This window comes from Plecotus auritus (genome assembly GCF_963455305.1).
Source record: "Plecotus auritus genome assembly, chromosome: 2".
Classification (NCBI taxonomy): Eukaryota; Metazoa; Chordata; class Mammalia; order Chiroptera; family Vespertilionidae; genus Plecotus; species Plecotus auritus.
The window spans coordinates 36,166,944-36,193,828 of NC_137771.1; the positions used below are offsets into that span (position 1 = coordinate 36,166,944).

Consider the following 26,885-nt stretch of genomic DNA (forward strand, 5'->3'; position numbering starts at 1 on the left):
AATCCAGTTTAAAACACACATCTTGATCTCTAAAAAGTTACCAGTGCAGTATGAACGCGACAAAGTTGTCAATTTCCCCTAAATTAGCCAGTCAAAATATTTTTTCTCAAATCCAGATTCTCTTGTAAAAATTCTTTATATTTTATAAAAATAGATTTTTCTTGAAACCCATTTTCAGCAAAGAGACCACCTCTTTGGCAACAATGTTAATGTTATTAAATTGTTAATGTCATCAGGTATCCCCCTGGCCCCCATCCCCTAACAGAAGACTGTTTTAGTTCACATGATAGAAAAGAAAAAAGGAAAAATAAAAAAATTTGCAAAAGTTTTTTTTCATTTTTGCAATTTTTATTATTCCTCTTTAATTTGTGTGGGTATATATATATATATATATATATTTTACCAATCTGAGTGGATCAACATTTTGACAAAAAAGAAAAATCTTTTTTTCCCTTCTTTGAATCCCATTACTTTGTAAAAATTGTTTTATTTTTATTATTTTTTTTTTGTTTTTTATTTTTCTTCTTCAAATGAGCGAATGGTCATCTTAAAAAGACCCACCTTCAAGGAAGGTAGTAAAGTTAGCTGGCTGGGTAAAAATCCCTGCACATCGCTATCTATGTATATTATATTCAACAACGACAGCTATGAAAGAACATTCAATGCATCAAAGGTAATTTTTTTGTATTTTTTTGTATTTTTTTTTCTAAGCGTTATAAAATCCTTTCCTGGTACACCTCAGGATAATCCAATGTTTTAATACTTAGGCAACACTGGCTTATAAAGTCCATGGTTGAATATAAGCCTTGAAAGGTTTGTTTCTCTCTCTTGTGTGTGTGTGTGTGCGTGTGTGTGTGTGTGTGTGTGTGTATCTGTGTGTGCACACATGTGTTTTGTTCGTATATACTTATATATATATATTTTAATAATTAAGGATGGGAAATTCAGGACTTGTGGGCTTTGTTGGTTTTAAAGGAAACTTGCAAGACTCGGTCTCCCAGGCGGTACCCGTTGAGGCTGGCGATGGCCATGGCGGCCTCGTCATAGTTGGTCATGGTGACAAAGCCGAATCCCTTGCACTTGTTGGTGTTGAAGTCACGGATGACCTTGACGTTGTTCACTGCGCCAAAGGGGCCAAAGAGCTGCCAGAGGACACTCTCATCGGAATCAGGGGAGAGGTTGTAGACAAAGATGCACCAGCCTGTTCCTGTGTGACCAGGGATGTTCATTCCCACAAGACTTGTCATCCCATCAATGGTGATTGGGGAGAACCTGGGGGGACAAGCAGAAGGGGGGACTGGTCCAGACATCAGTCTGACCAAGGATAACACAGAGATGCACAGACACAGACACGGGGCAAAGGGCTGAGTGAGTGTTTGCAGGAGAGTCTTCAGGGTTTAAAAACCAAAATTCAAAAACTCATGTCTGTGGCATTTCCTCTGATGGGAATGGCTAGATTGGCGGAGGCATGTATATGCCAAGAGAAAGGCCTAGGTCAGTTCCTAAAAACCACAAGGAACTCTCATAGCAAGGCTCTATCACAGTTCTAGCACAGAATATGTTCATAGGGTATCCCACTCTGATCCTTATCCTCCCCCACGGTAGACAGTGAGTTCTTGGGGAAGGGGCTTGATTTCATTCATTCTGCTGCTCCACTTATTTATTCAGTGAAGCACATATAGGAATCTCACAGACATAGTGACATGTAGAAACTCAATAAACGTTTATTGATTGAATAAGTGAATAACATTGGTGGAAGTCAATGCTTGGGAAATTTTATTTAATTTTTAAGGTAGATTAGAGGATGACTCTAGAAGTGCTCAAGTCTACCATCTTTGCAGTCCCTTGTTTTATACCAAACTTTTATAGGGATTTTGACCCTATACCACATACTGATTAGTATCTTGCTTTTCATTTGGTTGTTTTTTTTCTGGAAGGCAGAAACAGGAGGAGAGAACTGTTTGAAAAATAAGTAAATGTTCTTAGTGATTTGAAAGTCCTACGAAAAAAAAGTTCTATATCTAGAATTTAGACAATCAGATGGCTGCTGAAGGGTATGCTAAACATAACAGCTCAATAGACATAATTTGCTTTTAATCACTAAGTCAATCTTCCCTCTTGCTTAAAAACAAATAACAAGACAAAACCAAAAGTATCATCATATAGATTCTTAGAAGGGCAAATCCAGGTCTAAGTGTTATTTGCATTATTTCTGAAGACTGTCTTCACCTCTTCTCCTCCAACCGAATGAACTGACCTCGCTCAAATACATAGGTAGAGAACAGTTAAGTGTTTATGTTAAGGCCAAAGTCAGGGTCAGCAAAGAGGTTTCAAGTCTAGTTGGTTATGGCTGCCTGGAGCACTTTGGTAGAAAGAATTCTGGGTCCAAATTTGGGGTTAACGGGACAAGAGAATGAATGCTCTTGTCAACCAGTGATGTTTACTGTGGGCGGGGACCTGAAGGAGGTGGCAGCCACGCATGCTGCCGCTGTGTCTTTCCTGGCCCCATCTATGTATAGGCATCTCTCTCTCATCATGTTGTCTGCTAGAGGGGAGCAAAGGTCAGGGACAAAGAACTGGGAAAAATGTAAAATGCGTGGGAACAGGCAAGCAGTGTGCTAGGCACCTGGAGATCATCCCCTCCCTAGTACCAGGACTGAGATTGGAGAGACCAGAGCTCTGATAGCAGAGTATGCTGTCAAGTTAACAGCTTGCACTGTGTGCCTGTCCCCATGGTCGGGATGCTTACGATGCATGGCCCAGGGAAAGAACTGCCTCGCGCAGGGGGTGTGGTGCGGACTATTAAAGACACATCTCCTTCCCTTGACGGTAGGAAGGGGAATTACAGTGTGCAGCTCTACTGAGCAGGATGATGAAGATGCTCTGTCCCTCACAGCTCAGTGGGGCTTATCAAAAGCACATTTGGGAATCTCATGGACACAGTGACATAATGCACTCGACTTCCCGAGATTCAGCTTTCAGACTGGGTTGGGAGCACCCGTGTGACGGCATTCAGAGATCCCCAAAAGCTTCCACTCTATTTCAGCCCCCGACCTCACAAACAGGCTTTAAGTGAACAAAACAGCAAATTTAAAACACACATACATATATAATCACGGGAGGATTGATAATAACTGTTAAAACCTGTAACAAAAAACACACAAAACCCTGGTTGAGGTGCACACAGATACAATGAGGGAAGGCATGGGGGCGGGAGGCGGAAGGTCATCCATGCATTTATGCATGCTTTGGCCAGGGGCTGGAAGTCCAAAATCTAATTTTTCCACTGACAATCATAAGATTGTCAACCATGATTAGCAAAACATTCTAATTCTTATTTGCTGGAATTTGCCCTCTTAACGGAATCTTGGCATTGCTAATGCAAAACAGTTTGCTCTGCAAGTTTGCAAAATCAGCTGGCAGAGTTGGAGCCTTTCCCCTGAGGGAAGCCGCCTGGAGGACCGGACTATCAAGGGCTCGGTAGCTGTGGCACCTGAACCATAGGAAGAGCCCGCCTGCAAATAAAAGAAAAAGTGAAACACAAAAACACACGTTGTGTGCCCTAAGAGAAACAAACCAACTGAAGTCCGAAATGAAAATTAAGAATTGGACATGCTGGTGGAAGAAAAAAGGAAGAATTAAAAAAAAAAAAAGTAAAGTTAGTGAATTAAAAAAAAACTCTAGCCCCAATCTGTGCCAACACGGACATCTGGCAATCTGTGGAGTTTTAATTACCTCTTTACGCCATAGGCCATATTAAGCAAATTGTCCAGCCTGCAAAGAGAAGGAGGGTCTCTGGGTTAATGCCTCACAGATGGCAAGATCGCTCAATGGAACTATTAATAAGAATGCTCCATTTTCTAAGAAGAAAAGCTCAACCACTTGCCCCAGTGCTCAGGAGCCTATCCACCAGTGGTTCCCCGCTTTCCTGCCTCCATTTCAAGTAATTCATGTTCAGGTCAATGCTGGAGTTTAAAGCAAGTGTCTAATGAATCTCCCTTTCTTTCAAGGCCTGAATTAATCCCATCCCCCACCTTTCAGAACATTTGTGTGTACTTTACTTTACATTGTGTGTGAAATTGTTAAAAAGAGGCGGCTTCTTAAGTTGTTCACATTTTATTATAATGAAACTTGTGAATAAAGGTCTCATATTAACAATTCATGTACACACACAATGCATATCAGCACAGATCTTTTCTCCTTGTCTAGCAACATTAACTAAATCTTCTTATTACACACATTTGGGGGGGCGGGGTAGGAGGAGTTTTGAGGTTAAGATTTTTAAAAAATCAGCTTACTATTTGCAACCGGAAACCACCTCCCCGTACACTGCTATTCTGTTATATTATCTCTCTCATGCTCAGCACCTTTTGGGGACAAGCTATTCTCACCATGGGGCAGTAGTAACCATAGTTTCCGCCATTAGAAGCCTGCTGGAAAGGTTTTTTACATAAACACTGCATGTGCTCTCGCACAAAATAAAAATTAGATGACTTGGACTCTTCGTGAAATCATTAACCATTTCCCATTCAAGGGCACGGGAGGACACTGCAGAGGCTGATTTTTCTTCTCATTGTGGCCAGATGGAAGGGTGGGCTCTCCCCATGTGATGTTTGAAAAGGAGAAGAACCTTTCATTAAAGGGAAGTTGGGACATGGGTGGAATAAAATAATTATTTAGAATTATTATGGGTAGGTCAAGAATATTCTTATCACTTGCACAGTGGAGGCCGTTCAAGCTCGAACTGCCTTCCTGGAGAGAAACCTGCCTTTCTGAAATACCCCAGGAGCTCCCCAGGGGGTGGGGTTCCTAAAGGAAACACTGATAAGGCTTGGACACATCTTCCTAGTTTTCCCAGAGATGCTGACATAATAGTCAGAGCAAAGTTAACACAAACGGGAGCACCCCTGTGCACCTCACCCAGCAGTTACCTGCAGAAGAAAGAGGAGGACAGGCCAACCCACTCTCTCTGGCAAGGATCTGCCTCCTGACCTGCTCTTTTCAATGACTTTATTAAAGCCACTGCCTTACCCTTAAATCTACTGCCAAATCCAGCCACATCTGTGACGAACTCTTGTTGAACCTGAACCTTATTTGGTTAAATACAGAAATTTTTTTTAAGCCAAGGAATCTGCAGTTTAACCACAGTCATGGTGGTAAGTTGAAAGGGGGATTGGAAGATCCAATCATCTCATTTGATGGGAGTGAAAACTGAGGCTAGGGGGAGGGGACTTTTGCACAGTGATTCCAGGGGGCAGAGGTTCTTACCCTTGCCCCATCCTTCAGGGCCACGGGCTTCCCTCGCCCTCACCCAGCTCTGTAACCAGGTAGCAAGGTGAATGGGCACGTGGGCACCCCTACCTGAACCTCTGGGCCTGGTGGTGAAGCGGGCCGGGGTAGCGCCGGTTGGGGGACTGGTAGAGCTGGGAGAGCAGGGCCTGGCTGGACTTCTGGCTGGGGTTGTTGGCAAACTTCACAGTAATCGGTTCTGTAGCACCGCTGGGCTTCTGGCCATTCAGCCCTTTGATGGCTTCTTCTGCCTCGATCCTTTTATCAAAGCGGATGAATCCCACCCCTCTGGACACTCCTGGGGAAAGAGAAAGAACCTTAATAAAAAGTGAACACACCAAACTGGTAAAAAACCCTCCAGGAAGAAATGGGCTGGGCCCCAAGGACGTTCTGTGGGGAATCGGCCCACTGGTGGGGCTGGGGCTGAGCCTGGCTCCCTGAATATCACACCCACCAAGACGCATCTGCCTGCATTTCTGCCATCATGGCTTCGAACAGGTAACTTCCACCCACAGAACACAGGCATCTCTCACATCTGCCACTTCCAGCCCTCCTACACCTCCCTGCTCAGTCTTCATCTCCCCTTCGTTGCTGTGACTGATCACCCACTGTCCAATTTCTCACCCTCCAGTGGATCCTCCACCCCTAGCAACTAAGTTATCTATTTGAAGAGCAAACTCTGGCCACATTACAGCCTTTAATATCATCTTCTAGACCTTTTTTTGTACCTTTTCAAGTTTTTACCTTGTGCATGGTCTCTGTTCCTCATTGTCTCCCATTCCAAGCACAGAATAACAAACAAATAGCCTCCCCACCCCACCCCAAACCTTTCCATGGCTTCATGTTGCAAACAGATAAAGTTCAGTCTTCTTAGGGTGGCATGTAATATCCCTGATGATCCTGCTCCAAAACCCCTGTTGAGCCTCAGGCTAGCCGTGCTGAGCTGCCAGATGTTCCTAGGACAGGTTGAGTTCTTCCTCGACTTCATGCCTGGAACTGCGCCCTCTTTGCCTATGCTATAGGATGCATCCTATCTGCCTGCCAGATAACTGTGAGTCAACCTTGAAATCCCTGTTCAAACTTCACATCCTCAATGGAGCCTTCCCAACAATTTCCAGCAGGCATAGCGCGCCTTCTCCTGAGCTCTCACGGTGCACTGGACAGCCTCTAGCAGGTGCTCATCACACGGGAGTCCAGTAAGGACTGTGCCTCCTCCGCCCTGGACCCCAGGGTTTCCTTTGTCTCTGGACCCTGGTGTCACTCTGCACAGTGTTTGGGGCACAGCAGCTTCAATGAAGGTTTGTTGCATGACTTGAAGGAGAAGCACATGCTGAACTGCTCCTAGGGGATGTTTTAAATTGAGAGCAAGTTGGGAGTAGGTGAAAACATTTTGTCATTAAAAATGAAACCTGAGGGTGCCTTGCATTTCTTACTGAGAGGTGGTTGTTGCCATTCTTTAGTGTGGACCAAGTACCTCAGTGCTGGACCCTGGATTCATATCTCTGCACTGCTACTGACTAGCTGGACTGAAGTCAGGTCCCCCGCTTTGGACCTCTGTTTCCTCCTGTGTGAAATGGGCCAGTGTGACGTTCCCTCTCACTCTATAATGCTAACATCGGGGCTAGAGCGATACCTACAGGTTCTTTTCACACACACACAAGTGTAATGTTACCTGGTTGAGGGTTGAAAGAGACTTTTGAAGGCCATATAGTTCCACTCTCAACCCAATGCCTGAATCGTCCTCACAGCCCTGCCAAGCAGATCAGCTGCTGCTGGACCGATTCCCACGATGGAGGGCTCCTGCCTCCTGAGATGGCCCACTTTCAATGTGGGGAGTTGATTGAGAAGAAGTCTTTCTCTTACGTCAAAAATCTGTCCACTCATGACCCATATCTTCTACCCTATGTAACCATTACCCCTCTGCTCCTATGGATCACAGGGCTCTGGCTGGTGACATTGAGACATAAGGAAAGAAATGACAAAGAAACACTTAACCTGTGACTTGATCAACCAGGATCCGTGAGGTGATGATACGGCCATATTGCGAGAAAAGCTGCTCCAGTTCCTTCTGGGTCATGGTTTTGGGAAGGCCGCTAACGTAGAGGTTAGCATCCCTGATTGAGGCAGAGCTCGGGCGGGCATAGGAGACCTAGGTAAAAACAAGAGGAGCTAAATCCATTAGAGGCAACACCTTCCGAGTAGCAAGACCAAGTCAACCACCAAGACAAGAATCTATCTTTCTAACTCATGGTGTCCATTTAAATAATTCAGGAGCTCAGATTATAGCTCCCCTTATAATAGTAATGAGAACCAGGAGAACAGCAATAGAGGAACAAAAGGAGAGTTGACGATAACTTAAAACAAATGCACAGATAAGGGTCTCTAAGTGCAGAGTAAAATAGCTACTGTATGGCAGCTGTTAAATGCAGAACTACCCACGCTTGGAGTTCTGGAGATTTACCTCCTGGGTGTGGGTGTATAGATGATTTACTGTATCCAACACATAATAATCTTTGAATAAATAATAAAAAAAAACCCACCCATAAAATTTTGCTCTGCGGATTTCTCTCCTTGGCACCCTCCCCACACCATTCCTGTCTTCTTGAGCACATAAAAGCGATCAGGTTCTCTGCGAGATTTTTTATGTTCCATCCTTTGTGCTGCTCCAATCTGTTCCCACAAGGTCTGCTCTCGCTGAATGACAAAGCGCTGGTGAAATGGGGCTGAATGAACATCTGCTTGCAAAACTGGATATGTGACCTTGTCAGAACATCTGCAAGAACCAGTTGCCTTCGAACTTGGAGGCGGAGCAGATGAAACCACAATAAACAAAATGAGGGCGAGGTGGAGAGGAGGGAGGGCAAGGGCAGCAGGAGAGAGACGAGAGCCTCACCAATGCTTATAATAAGTTCCACTTTGTAAATTTGTCCTCCCAGATCTCTCAACTGCTCCCCCCCCCCCCAAAGCAAACACAGAAGTGTAAACAGATCTGAAATTCCATCTGCAAGAAGCCAAATCTGTAGCAGTACACACAAGCAAAGCAAACCCCAGCAGTCATTAATTTTAGACTTTCATTTACTTATTTATTTATTTTTTAAAGAAAACAACATCAGACGTTTGAAATATAATTTAGAGCTAGTCTAACAAAGCACTTTCCTGCTAAAGCTATTTCTGGGGCGGTTATGGCTCAGAATAGATGATGAAAACAGTCATTTCAGAGCACATCTGACAATGTCGGACAGGAAGGGACCTATTTGCCTTAGCATTGTTCAGTTGGGAGTTTTACTCGATCTATAACCAATTTACAAGACCTGCTAAGACTCTAGGTGTGTGTGTGTGTGTGTGTGTGTGTGTGTGTGTGTGTGCGCGCGTGCGTGCACACACACATGAAAGCATGTGTGCGAAAGAAATGATCCAGGTTAAACTGGACCTCTGGCATTAACAACTAAAGCTCCAGTAGCGAGGTGGGCCTTGTGTCTGAGACAGGGTCTAGCAAAGAGGAACGAGGCATGAGCAGACCCCTCACCATGGCACTCTCTCTCTTTCCCTGACAGAGATGCCAGGTCCCTCTATGGGTTCCACTCCTACAATAGATGTTGGCTCAACTGGTAAATGATGTGAAGGACTAACTTATCTTGCTGATGGAACAAGGCAGCTCACCTGCAGTGTCTTCACCTTCTAGAAGCTCATGGCTGGCCTCTCCAGGCTCCTCCCCAGGACATGGCTGACAGGCAGAGGGACCTTTACATGGAGGGTCCCGTGTGTGCATTTTTTGGGGTTGGAGGATGAAACACCAAGAACCCTATGGGATTGTCTGGCCAGGGTGTCACTCCACACGGGGCTCTCCCCTGCTTTCCTTTAAGGGACAAAGTATCTCTGATTATAACCTTGCAAAACACTTCTTTAGGCATGAGGAGGGAGCAGTAGGGAGAAACAGAAACTCATGATATGTCCATGATAATAAGGGCCATCCTGTCTGACCCCTGCCAATTACTGACAAATTATCTGAATGACCTTTGTGTTTCCATAAAACACACCCTCCTCCCTCTTTGGGTTTGCTCAAGGGGAAAAATTTTCCCACCTACTTCCTCAGCTGCAAATCCTACTCCTCTTTCAGGCTCAGCTCACATGCCACCTCCTCTAATTAGCATTCCCTGATCTCCCAACAGGGCTCACAATGAGCCACACCCACAGTACTTAACCTGTCCTGACTTTGATTCACCATCTCTCCATCTAGTCTGTGGATTTCCTTGAAGCCATGGTTGTAAACATGTGTCTTATTCATCTCTGTGGCTCTAGCTCCCAGCACAGAGCCTGATACCCACAGTACTCAACACCCACTGAAAGACTGAGTGAACACCACAGCTCACATTGAATGATGCTAACATTAATGGCTCCTTGGGGTTAACTGTAGCTTGGATTTCTGAGAATTAAGGGGGAATCACTGAGAGTTAAGCATCCAGAACCATAGCTGTGATTCCCCACTAAGCTAAGAGCTAAGGGATAGGCTTCCCATTCTCCAGTGTCTGTGGTTGGAAGGACTGAAACAGTGTTGTAGGGCTAGACATCATTTAAAGGTCTTCCCAACAAACATTTCCTGAGGGTCCACTCTGAGGGGATATACAACACGCAAGAACAAGGCATGGTTTCTTGCCATAAAGGACCCCCAAGTGCAATGGGTGCAACAGAGACCACTCAGGAGGTACTCAATAAATGTGTTAAATGGAAGAATGACTAGTATGCATATGGACCAATCACCACAATGCCACAAATGTATACTATTCCAGGGTGATGTATAGATGCAACTGGAACATAGAGAAGGGAGAGACTAATCTCCCTTTTCTTAAGGATTAAAAGGGCCAGGAAGGAGACAGAGCTGAGGTGAGACTGATGGAGAAACAGGTGGTGTGACAGTGTCAGGGGTCAGGGAATGGCGGCCTGATGATATCACTCCTCTACTTGAGGACCAACAGGAAGATGAAGGTCAAGGGCTTAGTGTAGGGCCTGCCTGATATCCACAGGGTACATATATGGATTCCCATTAGCTCTGGGCACCCAGAACTGGGTACAGAGGGGAGCAGGCTGGGACACACCTGCTGGGAAAAGGAGCTGGCACTGGGAAGCCAATGACACAACCAGAATCATCTCCTCAAAAGATGATTCTGACAGGGAGATTCTCAGTCAAGGACAGGCCCCAGCCACAGAGCAGCAGCACATCTCAAAGGCGAACAGCACCCTGCTTATCCTCTGCCAAGCCAATTCCTGCTGCTTAGTTGTTCTCCTCTATTTGGAACCTTAAGTCTATTGTTCTCTTAGTTCCCTGTCCAGGAAACATGTAGAAATAGGAGTGGATAAAAATGACAGAAAGAAGGATCTTTCCACAATTCAATATCCAAAACACTCCTTCCAGTATCTTAAACTTTTCCAATCCCCTCATCCATTTATTAAATCCTCACTGAGTGACTACAGGTGGTGGCCCTTTGTTCAGGTGAAACATTTTTAAAGATCCCAATTTTCAGCTCCTGCAGAGTCAGGCATGGCTGGCTTGTTAACCCCACTGAGCCTAGAACCTGGGGCTTCAATGCTGGAGGCAGCGCCCTGCAGAAGCCTGTGCCTAAGACCATGGGGAGCCGACTTGCTTCATTCACCCATGATCTCTGAAGACAAGACTGGCATTTTTAGGCCAGCACTGATCTTGCTCCGGAGCTTGGAAAAAGCTGAAAGGAGGGAGCCTACTTTTCTCTCTCTGGATAAGAGTGGTCCACAGGGAGGGGAAGGTAAATGGCTGACTTTACAAATGATCTTGAGGGAAGATTTGCAGTCCCTCCAAATTCCCCATCCCTCTCCATCCCTGCAGGCTCACAGCAGCCCTACCCCTCCAAGAGTGACAGTACTGCATGAAGCTATGCATCCTGACTGTGGGCAAGTAGTTGACCTTTGGCAAGTAATTATATGTTGATAAGTCTCAGTTTCTTTACTGGTATAAAGGAGGACAATTCTCCTCTGATGGGTTATTGTAAAGCATTGAGATGATAGGTTGAATGTGTCTAGCACATACGTAGAATTTAGTTGATACTTAGTAAGTATGATTACTGATGTGTCATACCGGTGTTTGTGGGCCAGCCTGGGACTCCAATCCTCATTGGGACACACTTTTTAATTTTATCATAAGCAAACATTTGGAACACTGCCAGTGAGTTCCTATGGAGGCACTGTCCTCGGTTATCCTGGTGGGGTCTGGATCGTCCTTGACCAGTCCACAGCCATGAATTAGCCCTACACATCCCTACAGATTCCACTGCTTCCCATCCGCAAAGCGTTTTCCATTTTCCAAAGTGACTTCGCAAGGCAGCTCTCAGCGATTCTTGCCAAGGGAGCAAGGCAGGCATTGCCATTCCTCACAGACAGGGCAGCAGGACCAGGGCTGGGGCTGCTCCTTCCTGTACAACACTCACAGGCACCTTCACCTGTGCACTGCCTAGGCAGGGTGGGAGGAAGAGCATGGCCTGGGGAGAACCATTTCCTGAATCATCTGGCAACACCTGCCCCTTGTCTGACCTGCCATGGTACAGAAAAGGGAGAGGACTTGGTACAGAGAAGGGAGAGGACTTGGAAAACATGATAAAGGCATCATCTTGGGTGTTATTAGGAATATAAGATGAGAGGAAAAGCCATCTTCTCTGCCCTGGAAAGGTGCTCCTTCAGGAAAATACTGGCATTAGAAGATTAAAGTTCATTAATTCCACCCCTTCCTCAACACTTCCAGTGTGTCAGGCCTTGTGCTAGGGGTGAGAGCGTCTCTATTTCAAGGGCCCCACAGGCCACTGAGGGAAGTAAGCAAACAAGTGGAGAGTGAGACACAGAGGGTTGTTCCTGATGGGGATACTCATTTCATACTCCCTGTGCTTCCTTCCATGTGGAGGGAGGCCCTAGAGAAGCAGTGCAGGCCAGGGGGAGGGACGTGCCGACTCTGAATAGGCCTCAGTGAAGGAGATGGGCACATGAGCCTCAGCTGCTCCCTGCCTCCTCCCTCTGGGAGTCAGATGCCAGCTGGAAGCACACTTTCTGCTCCAGGCTCTCAGGTTCTATGGGAGCAGGTTGTGCTCTGATATAGGGAGGCCTGTGGGGACCAGACCACCTGCGATGGGGCGTGTCAGTCTGTGCAAGTGTGGGGTTCTGCGTGAGGAAGCCTATTGTGTCCATGGAATTCATCTGGGACTTAAACAGTATTAAGATGACCTTAGGATTCCATATCTTTTACTCTTTTGCTTCATTTCTCAATGGGTTTAGAACTTGGAGGCATCATTTGTTGGGCACTTCGAGTTACAAAAAGGACTTCTATCATTGACTGGGTGTTTTCATAAGCTCAGCATTCTATTCACAAAACTGCCAATTTCTACAAAAACCGATCATGGTAAGTGGAAATAAAGGGGACAGGTGACATTAGAAATAAAGCACCATCCTTGAAACCTGCTTACAGAAACTTGATGCTGTAAGTGGCCTCAAATGTTCAAGGCAGGCCTGGCTGGTGAATCTCAGTGGTTGAGGGTCAACCTATGAACCAGGAGGTCATGGTTCAATTCCTGGTCAGGGCACATGCCCGGATTGTGGGCTCAATCCCCACTGTGAGGCTTGCAGGAGGCGTCCAATCAATGATTCTCTCTCATCACTGATGTTTCTATCTCTCCCTTTTCTTTCCTCTCTAAAATCAATAAAAATATATATTTTTTAAAAAAGTTCAAGGCAGGATCCAAACAGTAGGCCACTCACCTTACACATTTCCAAGGACAGGAAGCTCACTGCTTCAGGAGGCATCCTATGCCATCACTGGTTACTAGACAATTATTTCTTCTACTGAGTTAAAAGCTGTCTTCCCCAGAGTTTCTACCCTTCTTCTATTTCTGTTCTAGCTCCACACACTAGAAGCATCCTTCCTATCTTCATCATCCCTTATCTTGTGAGTCTCACTGGTAGGTACTGGTTAGAATATCAGGCAACTGTATTTTTAGACAGGTCGCTTCAAGGAAGTTCTCATTTATCTGTCCTTAACTGAAATTGAGCATCTATTCTGGAATGGAAAGGCAACAGAGTAACCTCATTAAGAGCAAGAACTTTGAGGTTGAAGAGATGTGAGTTTAAATCTGGACCACTTACTGGCTATGTGTCCTTGGGGTAAGTCACTTAACCTTTCTGAGCTGCATTACTTGAATAATGTAGTTTAGAAGCTTTCTAATAGAGATGTTTGAGGATTAAACAAGCTAATGCATGTAGGATTCCTGGGCACAATGCCTGGCACACAGTAGGTGCTCAATAAATAGTGGCTTTGGTATGATTGCTATGCAATCAGCCTTACGCTAGACACTGAGGGTGCAGAGAGGAATTCAATAGTTCCTAACATAATAGTAGGACTATTTCGTCTAGCAGAGGACACACACACAAAGATAGATAATTCCAGAATATCAGGATGCAGATTTCTCCTAATCTGTTGTAACACCCTACTCTCTGAACAAGCACAACCTCCCTAGAGCATACAGATCCTTGGGGACATTCACTTCAAAGAGACCAGGAGAAGAGCAGCAGCAGAGAACAGACTCTGGTGCTTCCAGGGCCTTCTAGGAGCAACTCTTTCAAGGACCTCCAATCCTACCCCAAGAGCTGGGAGAGAAGAAAGAAGCCAGCTGACTCCTGGAAACCACAGCTTTGACTGCGAGGACCGCAGGCAGGACAGGTCTCAGTATGAGGACTGGGGCCACATACTCCCCCCTCCCGCCACCTGATACATGATATTCTGTTATCTGGGGCAAAACCTGATGCTAACATTTCCAAGGGAGTTCTGAATGTGACACTTCTCCCTGCTCAGACACTTTCAAGGGTTCTCTAGCACCTTGTGATGGAAGTTCAAATCCTTTACCTGAGCATTCAAATCTGACCTCTCCTCCTGCTAATCTCTCCATGCACCTTCCACCTCAATTCAAACAAAAAAAAGTGAATGTACACTGAAAGTTTCTACTTCTACGTCTTTGTTCTTGCTGTTTGTTTATCATTGTGGCAAAAGGGATTCCTGCCCATCCTTCCAGGCTCAGCCTGAATTCTGCCTCCTCCATGAAGCCCAGGCACAAATGACTGCTCTCTCCTTGGACTCCAGAGATGGTACACATTTCAATGGCAGCAGCTATCACACCCTGCCTCGCATCACAGCCATCTGTGTCAACACTGAATCTGCCCTAATAGTCTGAGCATTCTGATTGTGGTTTGTGCAGACCTCCTGTGGCATCTAGTTGCAAAGCCTTACATAGGGCAGGTGCTGAATAAATGCTCTCTGAATTGAAATGGAAATTTGAAATATACTGTATGCAAGGTCTTTTAGCTCCCAGGAGCTGACTCTGTTGTGGAGAAGAAGTGAAAGGGAGTCACGGAGTTGACGAGTATCCAAGAATATCATGAGAGGCTCTGGCTCACAGTAGGCCAAATAACTATGTGTTTTAAAACAAAGATATGGTGATGGATTCGTGTGTTTTATAACTTCTTTTTAAAAGTCCATCAAGTTATGGAGGAGGCTTACTAAGTACAAGAATTTCGCTGTCTGTCTGGTGGCCCTAGAAGGGAGAGATGTGCTAATTAATCGTTTCATAGCCTGGCTAGTGGAAAAGCTGGTCTCAGACGCAGGGCTTCAGACACTTAGTCACTCTCCTCATTAAACTGTAACTCCTGACTCTTGCTTTTTGAAAACCTGATAAGGTTACTGTGGCCACCTGGAAGCTCCATAATACTTTCCACTATACAAAGCCTTTTATGTATGCTGCCCAAGACTCAACAAGACTCAGACTCTGAAACAGGTAGATGGAAAAAATTCTTCCCCTCTCCTCATGTAATTTTCACTTTAGAAGTCAACTGCATTCATCTTCATTCTGGGGAGCATTACTTGAACACCCACTGTATGCCATGGTGAGATATTATTAGTTCTATTTTCCCTATGACAAACTCTAACTCAGTGAGGTCAAGTACTTATCCAAGGTCACAAAGCTGAACTAAGACAAAGCCAGATATGACTTCAAGTTTGGGGATCTTTCCCCTATGGTAGGCTGATGTGGATGGACAGTGAAATAAAAGCCGTGTACTTGGCACATACTGCTCTTGCCCTGAAATGTTACCAAGCTGGAAAGATAGTGCTATAATATCTTAGATTGTTAGAGCTGGAAAGAACCATTCTGCAGATGGTTAAGTCCAGAGAAGTAAAGTAAGTTCCCAGGTCATTCTGGGAGTGTTTGACAGAGCTGTGTCTTGTCTCTCCATCTCAATATGGAGCTCTTTTGACTGAATCATGAGTGGGGAGGGAAGAGGGAAAAGCTCTATGACCTTTGATAGGCCGCTGATTTGCCCTGGGGCTTTGTGATAAGGATGGAGAAGAGAATATTTCCCGGGGCCACTGAGGTTTTAGGCCAGCATTGCCCAATAGAACGTTCGGGGACCATGAAAATGGTCTAGATCTGTGCAGTTGAATATGGTAGCTACTAGCTACATGTGGCTACTGAGTACTTCCAACATACTTAGTGTGACTGAGGAATTGAACTTTTCATTTTATTTAATCTTACTTAATTCAAATTCAAATTATAACTGTATATGGCTAATGGCCACTCTCCTGGAAAGAACAGCTCAAGGCCCAGAAGCAACATGAAGTTACAGCAGCTCAGATTGGAAGGGACCTTTAGGATCATTTAGTCAGACTCCAGTCTGGTATAGAAATCCTTTCTTCATCATCCTTAGTGACTCCATTTGAATGCCTTTGACAATCAGGGACTCACTATCATCCAAGGCTAATGTTCTACCCTCATAATTGTATAACTTCTCTTCACAGATTCTTGAAATACAGGATTGAGCTTTAGAGTCACTTCAGACAACCCCTCCCTTCCACCCCCCCTTCCCCGCCCTGCTTCCCCCCTGCCCCAGGGTAATGGAAAAGCAATCATTGTGGGGTGAATGTGTGACTGGAGAACCCTCTTTGCTATCTTTGTCATTTGCCTCTGGACAACCCTTAGGGTGTCAGGTCTTTTAAAATCATGAAGCTGAGAATGAGATACAAGACAGCAGGCCAGAGTGGCCAAGAAAGGACCACTATTTCCTATGATTTAGACTCCATAGTTCTCCTAACATGGCCAAGGTCTGCCAAGTTGCTTTTTTATGCAGCTTGCATCACACTGTTGACTGATTTTACACTTGTAGGCTGATAAAGCCCACGCCCCATTCCACGCACTTCTAAAAACCTACATGTCCTCCCTGGACCTGTCTAATTTTCTTTTGTAATCCAGACACAGGACACTGTGGATGGCCTCCAAGATGCTGGATCATATCAACCTCACTGGGCAGGGACAGTAGGGAAACTATCTCCCAAACTCCTATCCCCGTATCTGAAATTATTCACTCAAAGGAAGTGAACAGGGCACTGGGTAGCACAGCAGCCAAACAGAATCTCTCACGGAGACAGCAGCTTGGTATGACTGGGTAAATGGGGCTCCGGTTTCCACTGGCCTTGCCCGTGTGCCCTCTCCTTGCTCCTTGGGGATTCAGTGATCCAGTCGCCCTTGCTGACCTTGGCAGGGGAAGCTCCTGCACTGCCTCTGCCTATAACTATAATGGGGGAGGAGAAAAGGGCCTTTTTATTATTAACAAGACGGAGGGAGGCAGTCCATTATTCCTGGGTGGGGTGATATCCATCAGCAAAAAATGATCTGCTAACTCTCCGGAAGCATTAAGAGCAGTGATAGGAGAAATAATTGCTTATGCCAAGTGCAAAGAAAAGATGCCTCAGCGGAATGGAGGCCTTTAGCAAGGCAGGTGGATGCTGGGGGAGGGAGGGAGGCCCGGATCCCTGATGACCCCTGGCAAGAGCAAGAAGCGGGAGGGGCAAACTGGAACCTGCAAAACTCAAGTGTGGGAAGATTCCCCTGGAGGCACTGTTAGTGCTATTAGAAGAATAAAGTGAAAATGGAGAAATGGCTAAGCCAGAGAGCTGGAATAAAGAGCGCGCTCTCCTTCTCTTTCCCGGAGAAGGGAGATGTTTCCTTTTGAAAAGCCTTCCCCTTCTCTAGTCCTGCTCCCCCCTTGAACGGGGCTCCTGCCTCACAATAAAGCATCTTCTTACTCTCTCACCCCATTTCCCGACTGAGTGCCAACCCTCCTGGGTTCACTGAGTGGCAGAAACAGCCCTTTTCTCGCCTCATCCCTGAAATCACTCACACCTCCAGTTTGGTCAAGAGCTGTGCTCTGTGAATGTTTTACTTAGAGTCATAATTTTATAATTTGAGTAATAGCTTAATGCAATTATTAGAAAAAGATAAGACATAAAACCATTTGCAAACATGCAACTCAATGAAAAAAGGAAGACAATATATAAAGATGGTAACCGCGTTGAGTTGGGAATGGCTGATACTGCCTTCATTATAAGATAATACATTTTCCAAATAATTCTTCAATAAGCATGTCTTGCTTTTAAAATGAGTAAAAAAGCTCCCAAGGGAGCTTATGAAAACCAATGTCTAATGCTGACAAAAACCTACCACAATAGCCTGCAAGCTGCTGGTTTCATTCAACAAACACCCCTAGTGAACCTTCTTAGAACGTTACTTTGACCAGCTCCCTCTCTTGCTCAGCAACCTACTTCCTTGTACAGCTCCCTATTCCCCACAGCCCCTCCAAGCCAAATGGGAAGCCTGTAGCCGAATGACCACCAGTCTCACTACATTAGAGTCGGTCCTTTGCGTGTCTGTGTTCCCTATAAGACAAGAGCTTCCAGAGGCAGCAGTGAACACTTCTCTAATCCTGCTCCTCAAACATGGGTTAAAATCCAAACAGGGGTCCTATTACTGTGAAAGTTTTAGTGGGAGGAATTCCAAACCCTCAAATCCAATTTGGAACTACTTTTTGCTGAAGGATCTCAGTGTAACGAACCTGTATCCAAACTTTGGATAAACATATCCCTCTTTTGAAGTACGACAGAGCCATCTGATTTTCTTTGTTCCTAATTAACGTGAGACCTGGGGCACTGGCCTTGGATTCAATAGCGCGCTTCTTAACGAGAGGCAGGATTTACAGTGCAAATTCAGAGGCTGCTCTTTTGGAGCCAATGAAGAGGTCCAGGACGGGGACAGGCATCGGTGTGGGATTCAGGAGTACTGGACATCATTTTCTAGACCCCAGAGCCATTTCACCCAATGCTTTCCAGAGTCTAAAGTGATCTGTGTTGGAGCTAAGTTGGAGGGGAAGGGAACTAAACAAACAGCATCCCCAAAGCCCTAAGTGGGGCAAATGATCTCCACTGGGCTCAGGGTTGAAATGTTGAGAAAAGACTCCGTTTCTCCAGTGAGGTGCCAGGCCGCCCTGGCGGGCTAGGCAATGTAAGCCCATGCCTGTCTGGCATGCAGCAATGGGAGAATCGCCGGGACACTGCCTCAGAAGCAGGGGTCTGAGAAGGAATGAGCTGAAGTCAGGTCAGCGCTCAGGTTGATGGCAGAAGCCCTGAATCACGAGTCTGTTTACTCAAGAGCCTGGAAGAGCCACACAATCCACTTGTTTGCTTTTTAGATCTCCTTCCCATGCCAGGGAGTATAACTCGTTTGTGTGCAAGGCCAAATGCACACCCACACCCTCACAGAAGGCACGTGCCACTGAACAAACAGGCAGGTGACATTCCAACATGTATGATCTTCTGCCAAAGCCCCCTTTAAAACATTTTTATGTTGTTACTCCAAATCTCAATACCAATGGTGTGATCCTCAGTAAGTCTCTTAACCTCTTTGGGCCTCAGTTTTCTCATTTGTATAGAGAGCACCTCCCTACAGGACTATTTTAAGAATTAGAGCTGATCTACACAAAGCACCTAGCCCCAGGATGTTTCAAGGTTTAAATGTGATTGAACATGTGAAGGAGTTAGACCAGAGTGAATATTCAATGTAAGGTAGCATTACTGTTATTATTTCCTTTCAAGCTCATGGTCACATATGAAGCAGCTCCTCTTCTGCCAGAGCGCTTCACAGAACCTCTGGATGCTAACTCAGCTCCACTGCTGGCCACGTGTGTGGCTTTGGACAAGTCACTCCATCTCTCTGAGCCTGATCTCCAAGATGAGGGCTGGGAACCTGGCCACTGTCTCCCACTAATGAGGTTACAAACCAAAGAACAATTCCTCTACAGTCCCATGTTTGCAAACGTGTACTAGACGGTTCCGAGGAGATCTCTGTAATCCATGCTTATTTTTCCAGGTAGGCAAGTTATCTGCAGTCATCCACGCTGGTCATTGTGGCTGACTTAGGAGTCACACTCTTTCTCTGTTTTGATGCTGTGTCTGCGTCATTGTATTTTCCTTGAGGACAGATGCCTGGCCTTGCCCTCCACACACCCTAAGTATTCACACAGTCACATTACATCCCCTTAATAAATGGGAAACAAATATTTGGGGAACCATCATTTGTGGGCACCTTCACCTAGCAGCCCAGTAATGAGTCATTCACTTCCAATCAGCAAAACAGAGCTTGTGTATTTAAATTTGAGTTCAAAGGCTTCCAACTGCTTGTCCACAGGTCAACTATTAAGTGATATTTGGCCCACCTATAGAATGCTTTAAAATGTTTTGAGTTGGTATCCAATCTCTAGAAATTGGGAGACTTTGCATCGAAAAAAAAAATCTAGATTTCAGTTTTTATTGAACAATCGGAAGATCTGGCAGCAATCTAGGCTTAGACAATGAGCAGTAGCTGAAGAAAAGCTGCCTTTTCTCCTGCGCTACAGCTCACTACAGCCTCCACTCCCCACTCCCCACTTTCCAGAACTATCTCTGACTCTAGCTGTTAGTCATTAATCTTCAAAGCTTAAGATTGTACTTGGTTTGCCTGCATCTAGGTTGTGCATTATATTTAAAGTAGTGTGTTTTCCACGAAGCTCCAAATATGTTCCATAGATGTGAGGAGGGACTAACTTGACTAAAGTTTGCAAACATGTGCTAGATGGTTCCAAGGAGATCTCTGTAATGCATATTTAAAAATAGTATTTTTTCCCCCCAGATAGACAAGCTTTCTACTCCTTCATGGAGTCAGAGAGATAAATCTCATGTCACTTATCAAAGCAAACTGAAGCAGAAGAAGTAAACAGAGGCCCAAAAGGCAGAAAAGCAATTTATAAAAATTAATAAATGATGAGACTATTAACAGCACATGAAAAAGGTTTGCTTTCCCTCTCCCCTTTAATATGATTTTTACCTTAAACATTGTGTCCCTTTAGGAAAAGGAGGAAAAGTTAATAAAGGAACCTATCACTCAAACTTAATTTTTAGTATGGCAAATAAACTGCTTTAATGAAAGGGCTGAAATCCCCAGGTTTGCACATTAAACTTTCATTCGTTGTAGAGAATGGAAATTATTGATTCAGCCGTGGCATCATGCATTTTGAATCCTACAGTGGCTTGAAAGCCCACGTTACTGCTGGGTGCAAATGTGTTGGCAGCGTATTGATACAGGGTGAGCAGAGGGTGGGTGAGGGGTAGGGAATGGAATATAGAGAAGGGAAGGAGGCAGATTGGCTCTTCACAGAAAGAAAATGATCAATATTTCTTGTTGCCAAGATCCACTTGGACAAAGCACTACTTCTGACAGCGTGATCAGAAAAGCTGGGTTCGCTCAGTCTTTTGGGAAATGCCTACAGCTTCAGGGATCACTTAACAAAAAACCACATAGAATGGATGGCTGATGATTTGATCCTAAGCTCTTGGGGAAGTTTGGATTTCAAGAAAACTGCAGGGAAGAAAAGTAGCTTCAAGGTCAGGGTGTCCATCAATGGAACAGTAAATGTCTGACATTCTAATACTGAATTGGATAGTACAGAAAAATCAATCCAAACCACAAATACAGCTCTCAACCTGGTGTGGCCTCATCAAAGAGTCAGGTGACAGGAGCATACCATCTTTACTTAAAGCACAAAAATAGGTATGTTTTTCTTTTGAAAGAAATTAATTCTCCTACCTCTCAGAGGACTACCCCGTATTTAAGCAACGCTCAATTATTTCACCCTTAGAGAACTCATAGGGATTGATTCTAAGCCAAGACCGAATCAGGCAACCTGAATCAGGCCCATTTTGGGGTCTTTGTGTACCACAGACTCTATGAGATCAGGAAAGATGATTTCTAATCAACTTTAGAAATAAGCTAAACTCAATTGGAAAAGTATAGAAAGGAAAGAAGAAAGAAAGGAAAGAAGGAAGGAAGGAAGGAAGGAAGGAAGGAAGGAGAGAGGGAGGGGGGAGGGGAAAGAGAGAGGGAGGGATGGAGGACGAAAAAAAGAAAGGAAGGAAGAAAGGAAAGACAGTCATAATATATTCCCCAAAGAGAAGGTTTTGTTTTGTTTTGTTTTTGTGTTTGTTTTGGTTGCCTCCCAGCTAAGATGCTCTTACACCACTAGTCCCCCCTGTCAGTCTGGCTGTGGGAAAAGCAGCTCTGTTGAACTAAGAAGTTCTGGTTGTATGTTTTCAGACATAGAGCTGGTGCCATCTATAGATTTCCATTCTGGGAGAGGTTTCTCTTTTGTCCTACTTTGTGTCAGACTTGCTGTTGTGAGGATAAGAGTGCCCAGGAGACACCTCCCCCTGGTTTAATAGGCTATGAAGAATGGGGCTCATTAATCGGCTGGCAGCTGCCCCCAAACAGGATGCTAGGTGGGGCGTCCGGGAAAGGGAGGCGGAGGAGGCAGGCTCCATTTAGGAGCTCACCACTGGCTGTCAGAGGGGGCCTCAAAGCCAATGGCACTGCCTCCTGAAGAACGCCATCAGGTAAAGTCTGAACTGAGAGTGACAATCCAGCCGCAGAAGCCTTGGTCTGGAGGAGCAGGCTCCGGGCCACCGTTATTTTTCACCTTAACGCTTGCATAGATACTATTTACTGGTCTGATTATTTTCAGATGCCTGGAATGTTCCTTTTTCAGTCATTCCTTTGTTTCCATGGATTTTGTACACTAGTTCACTAGTGTATTAATTTTATAACTGATTTTTCCTTTTCAAGTCTCAGGAGGGTCCTCTGCACCTTTAGGTAAAGCCAAGCTGCTCAGCCTGGCACATGAGGCCCTTGTCTTCTCCCACCCCCCATCCAAACGTAGGCCACACTATTCCATATGCTGTTCCCCACTCACAATATTTATGTATATTTTCAAAGCGTTGCATGTGCTGTTCCCTCTGCCTGGAACAGCTTCTTATCTCAGCTTCTTCCTGTAGCTCAATTCCGGCCATCTCTGCAGACTCAGATTCACAGGCCTTCCATGTTGGGTAGTCATCCCTGACATCCACAGCTCGTGTTCCCTCCCTGTGCTCAGCCCTCACCTCACTCCTGAAATGATCTACGTCCCCAGGAAATGTCCTTTAAATAAATAAAGAGCACCACTTCCAGCTCCCTCATGGCCTTTATTTATCAGAACAAAGGGATGAAATCAACCAGCGCCTCCCCAATCAGGAGCCAGAATATCACCTCTTACCTTTATGGTTTTGGTCTGGAGTCTGAGTCCATTTAAAGTGTTGATGGCTTTCTCTGCATCCTTTGGATCAATATAGTTAACGAATCCATACCCTAAACTCTGTCCTGTGGAAACATTTTTTAAAAAAGAGAGAGAGAGAAAGAGACAGAGAGAGAGAGAGAGAGAGAGAGAGAGAGAGAGAAAGCTCAATATCTTTATAGAGGAAACACTTCCCATTGCAGTGAATCCAAACCCTCCTAGTATATGGTTCCTGTTATACCAAGATTTACCCACAGGTTGAGAAATTTCAAATTCTTTCATGTTTCATTCTGGTCAGTTTTTGAGCTCACGAAGTTGCCCAAGCTGGGAATTGGTAAGCACTCCTGCACATCCACACTATACTAGTATACATGCCAATGTCCTCTTAATGGAGAAGAGGCAGGACAGGGTAGTGGAAGGAGAACAAGTGTCAAGTGTCACTGAACTGGAGTCCCGGGAATTTCCCTGTAAGCTGTGTGACATCTCAGAGATGCGGGGGAGATAGGAGATTAAATGTCTTGATTAAATGATAGGAGAGGGTTGATGAGATATTGTATATAAAATGTCTACCAAATATATTGCTTAGAACATAATAGCTGCTCAACAAAAGACAGCTCTGCTATGCTTAGTCCTATAAAACTGGGGCAAGTGCTGGATGTAGGAGTTGTGTCTGCTGCCTCAGTCACGCCAACCACACCCACACCCAGAGGAATGCAGCAGGATCTGAGCAGCAGAGATTGGAGGAGACATTATAGTGAAGGCATGGCCAGAATTTAAAGCAGTTGCTGCAAATAATTCATTGCCTCCATCATTCCCCTATAATCATAAAAGAGGGGTGGGTTCTATTGGAAAGGACTGAGGAACTCCTAATTCAAAAGGGTGATGTGCAGGCACATTCTTCAAAGAGAATTTAGCTCCTTTGGGTAGAGACGGCATCCACTTGTCTGCAAAGAGAGGTGGCAAGCGACAGGGCTCCCCCCTAAGTGAAATAAAAATAATGTGTTTGCGATCGTGCCACTGATTATAAATAGTCCATCAGCTCTGCCATGTGTCATCAGCCAGAAATATCATTAGGAAACTTTACATTTACTGACATACCCTTTAAGAAACACAGAGCTCAGGGTGGCTGCAAAACCAGCTGAAACTTCCCAGGCACTGCTATTGATTTGTGGGCGGCAGCAAAGCCGAAGGGGAGGAAAATGACAGGACATCACACGTCAGGGAGGACTGATTACATAAAGTTCCCTTTGGAGTACAGGGGCCGGGGCTAGGAGACAATACAACAAAAAGCCTGCCATGTCCTGGTGACAGGAGCCCATTTCAGCAGCCAAAAAAATCTTTCCAACAGCGTCTGTTTTGCTGGTAAATGTCTGTGTTTGTGTCGGTTGTAGGAGGGAACCTGGGAAAACAAGTTGGGTTCTGGATCAGAAAGTGGGTGACTTTGTTATCCTTTATAGGAAGGAAACAAAGAGAATCATAAGGAAACTCAAATGCATTTTTTTTTGTCCACCAAACGACAATTCTTTCCATTAGCACGTTCCTTTGTGTTTTGGAATAACAGAGTTAGAATAGGAAAAGACAGGGGAAGGGGCAAACTTTTCCAGATATGCCCTTCACCAGCCAGAATTAGTAACTGAAAAAGGAGGAGAGAATGCTGAGCAGCCTCCAGCCACTGGGACCCTTCTCTTCCCATTTCACTGTGATTGTGGTGCGCGCCTGTCTGTGAGTGTGTACACAGAAGAGTAAGAGAGAGAGGTGTGTGTGAATTACAAGACCTTGCCACATGTTCCACAAAATTTTTTGCAAATCAAAAAGTAAAAGACTAATTTCATTGTTTTAAAAATATCATTTATCTTAAATTTGCCTTCACCTCAACAAGCCTAAGTTTACCTAATTAAATTCATTTTCATCACACAAATTTCCATTTTGACCATGCAAATTTATTAGTCCTATTTATCTTGTATATAAGAGAAGCCTTAAAAATGACTGTACTAAAATATTTTTACAGTTATTTATTTTAAACAGTCATGTACCAAGTTGGGCTGCTCCAAAGGGCATTTTAAAAAGCAATAATCTCAATGATAAACCTCAGGTATGGGTTCTAGGAAACGAGTCAGTCAGCCTATCCCACTGAATACTTTGTGTAAAACTAAAATGAAAAAATATAGACAAAACACTCACCACTTAACTGCAAACATTGAACCTAAAATCAAATAGTTCATAATTCATCACAGTTATGGAATATATGTGGAGGAATTTATCATGCCTATCAGTGATGCATGTTCCTTGATATGCTATCTTTTTTTCTAATTATTCATATGTTTACAGAAATCTGAAATAAATAGTAGAGTGGCTATGATTGTTATACGTTTTACATTTTATCTTTACTAGAGGCCCAATGCACGACATTCATGCAAGGGGCTCGGCCCTTGCAGCCCCAGCTGCCTTGGCCCATCGCAGCCCCGGCTGCCTCGGCCCTTAGCAGCCCCTGCTTCGTCCGGAAGGTCCTTTGGCGGTCTGGTCTAATTAGCATATTATGCTTTTATTATTATACATTGTTGACCTTTGTTTCAGGAGGAAGAAATACTCACAGGTCTTGGGAAGGTTCTGAAGATCAAGTGAAGGAAAGGACTCCTGAGTCATAGCTCCCCCCCTGCCTGTATCAGTCCCAAACCCACCATCACCTTAGTACTTGACTACAGTAGTATCATTATGTGCTCTAGCTTTAGAGAGAGACTGTGCTTAATATCAAGAAAGAGGGTGTTCTAGGAAAAGTAAAAACCAGATGAACATCCTTTTAGAAAGCAAGAGGAAAAGTGATTGGAGATACTCCTTGATATGAAATAATGAATTGCAAACTCTAAACAGAACACTGCATTGAACAAGAGGAGGGCAGAAGTGGAAAGCTTGCTTCTGAATTGAAAGCTATGAGATAAGCTGGCAGCCCAGTGAAACTACCTGTGGTTAACCTAGTTCCCAAACAGGCTTCTTCACGGGCCTCTTGCCATCGCAGGAGTCCTGCTAAGTCTAATAAAAAGTGCTCTATGGAACTAAACACCCTCTTCACAACAGCCTATAGAGGATTAAATCCCTAGGCAGAAAATATAAAACCCAAAGACCCATTTCTTTCAAAATTCTTTTAGTAGTGGGGGAGAGAGAAATAAGGAAGAATTTTGTGTTTTGGTGGCCATATACTGGTGATAGGTTATGGATTTGCAGTTCTGTATTTAAATGTACATAGAAAAATATAGATGAAACACAGTCACAAAAAATACCAACACTATATCCATGGGGACCAAAAGAGCCACCATGCTGGGAAGGCCCAAGGGAATAGTCAGGAGCCTAGAGCTAAGTGTACGTGTAAGACCCAAACACAGATATGGTCAGTCCTTATATTATTCTTTCCCTCCCCGCCCCCCATGCCAAATAACTGCTTTTTCTTTCTTTATTAGCTATAGCAAGATTTGACTATATAGGTATGGCGGCAGTATTTTCAGAACAGGAAATTAAACTTCATTTTTGTTCTCAATTAATGAATTAATTTTGATAGCAAGTTGAATAAATAAAAAATTAAATTACTGAAGTTAATGTTTGTTGAATTATCAATAAAGAAAAAAAAATCAACAAAGAGGTAAACTATTATGAAATAAAGACTGCCTCCAAAATTTAGAAACTATGGTGAGAACCTGGCTTTTTGAAGCCCAGGGGACCTACAGCCCTTACATGTGACCAGTCCTTGATAGTCCTGTCCATGGGCACAGGGGAGGGGTCTCCAGTGACCACCCATGAGGAGGACATGCATTCTTGATAGTTTGGGCTAGCAACTTAAAATTAGAATGTAGTTTTCAAGGAAAACTTTCACACATAATGCCTACATTTTAAGGCATTTCAGTTGGGTTTTGGATTAAACAGGTTCTTTTCTTAACAAGGTTTTCTTAAATCTGAACCTACGTATTTCTGTTTTTGTAAATCACACATGCACAACACAAACACATGCCGTGTCCTCCTAGTATGACATGGCGAAATCTCTATTCTGCTATAATAATTTGTACACCTAACTTCTCCCCTTAGAA

General features: G+C 44.4%; 1 protein-coding gene across 12 annotated transcripts in view; it reads right to left on the minus strand.

The window, feature by feature from the left end:
* Positions 1–527: 527 nt before the first annotated feature.
* The window catches only part of ELAVL4 (ELAV like RNA binding protein 4), a 90,150-nt gene continuing 63,792 nt past the window's right edge, over positions 528–26,885 (minus strand). For 4 of the 12 annotated variants that reach the window (XM_080655887.1, XM_080655894.1, XM_080655886.1 and 1 more), the window contains exons 3-7: positions 22,795–22,898; positions 7,285–7,438; positions 5,362–5,587; positions 3,736–3,774; positions 528–1,272 (exon numbers count right to left, since the gene is read on the minus strand). In XM_080655887.1, coding sequence (XP_080512013.1) covers positions 945–1,272; positions 3,736–3,774; positions 5,362–5,587; positions 7,285–7,438; positions 22,795–22,898 — 851 coding nt within the window. In that variant the 3' untranslated portion in view covers positions 528–944. Of the gene's footprint in view, positions 1,315–3,735; positions 3,775–5,361; positions 5,588–7,284; positions 7,439–22,794; positions 22,899–26,885 lie in introns of all 12 variants that reach the window. The other 8 variants (XM_080655893.1, XM_080655889.1, XM_080655884.1 and 5 more) reach the window with 4 other exon arrangements.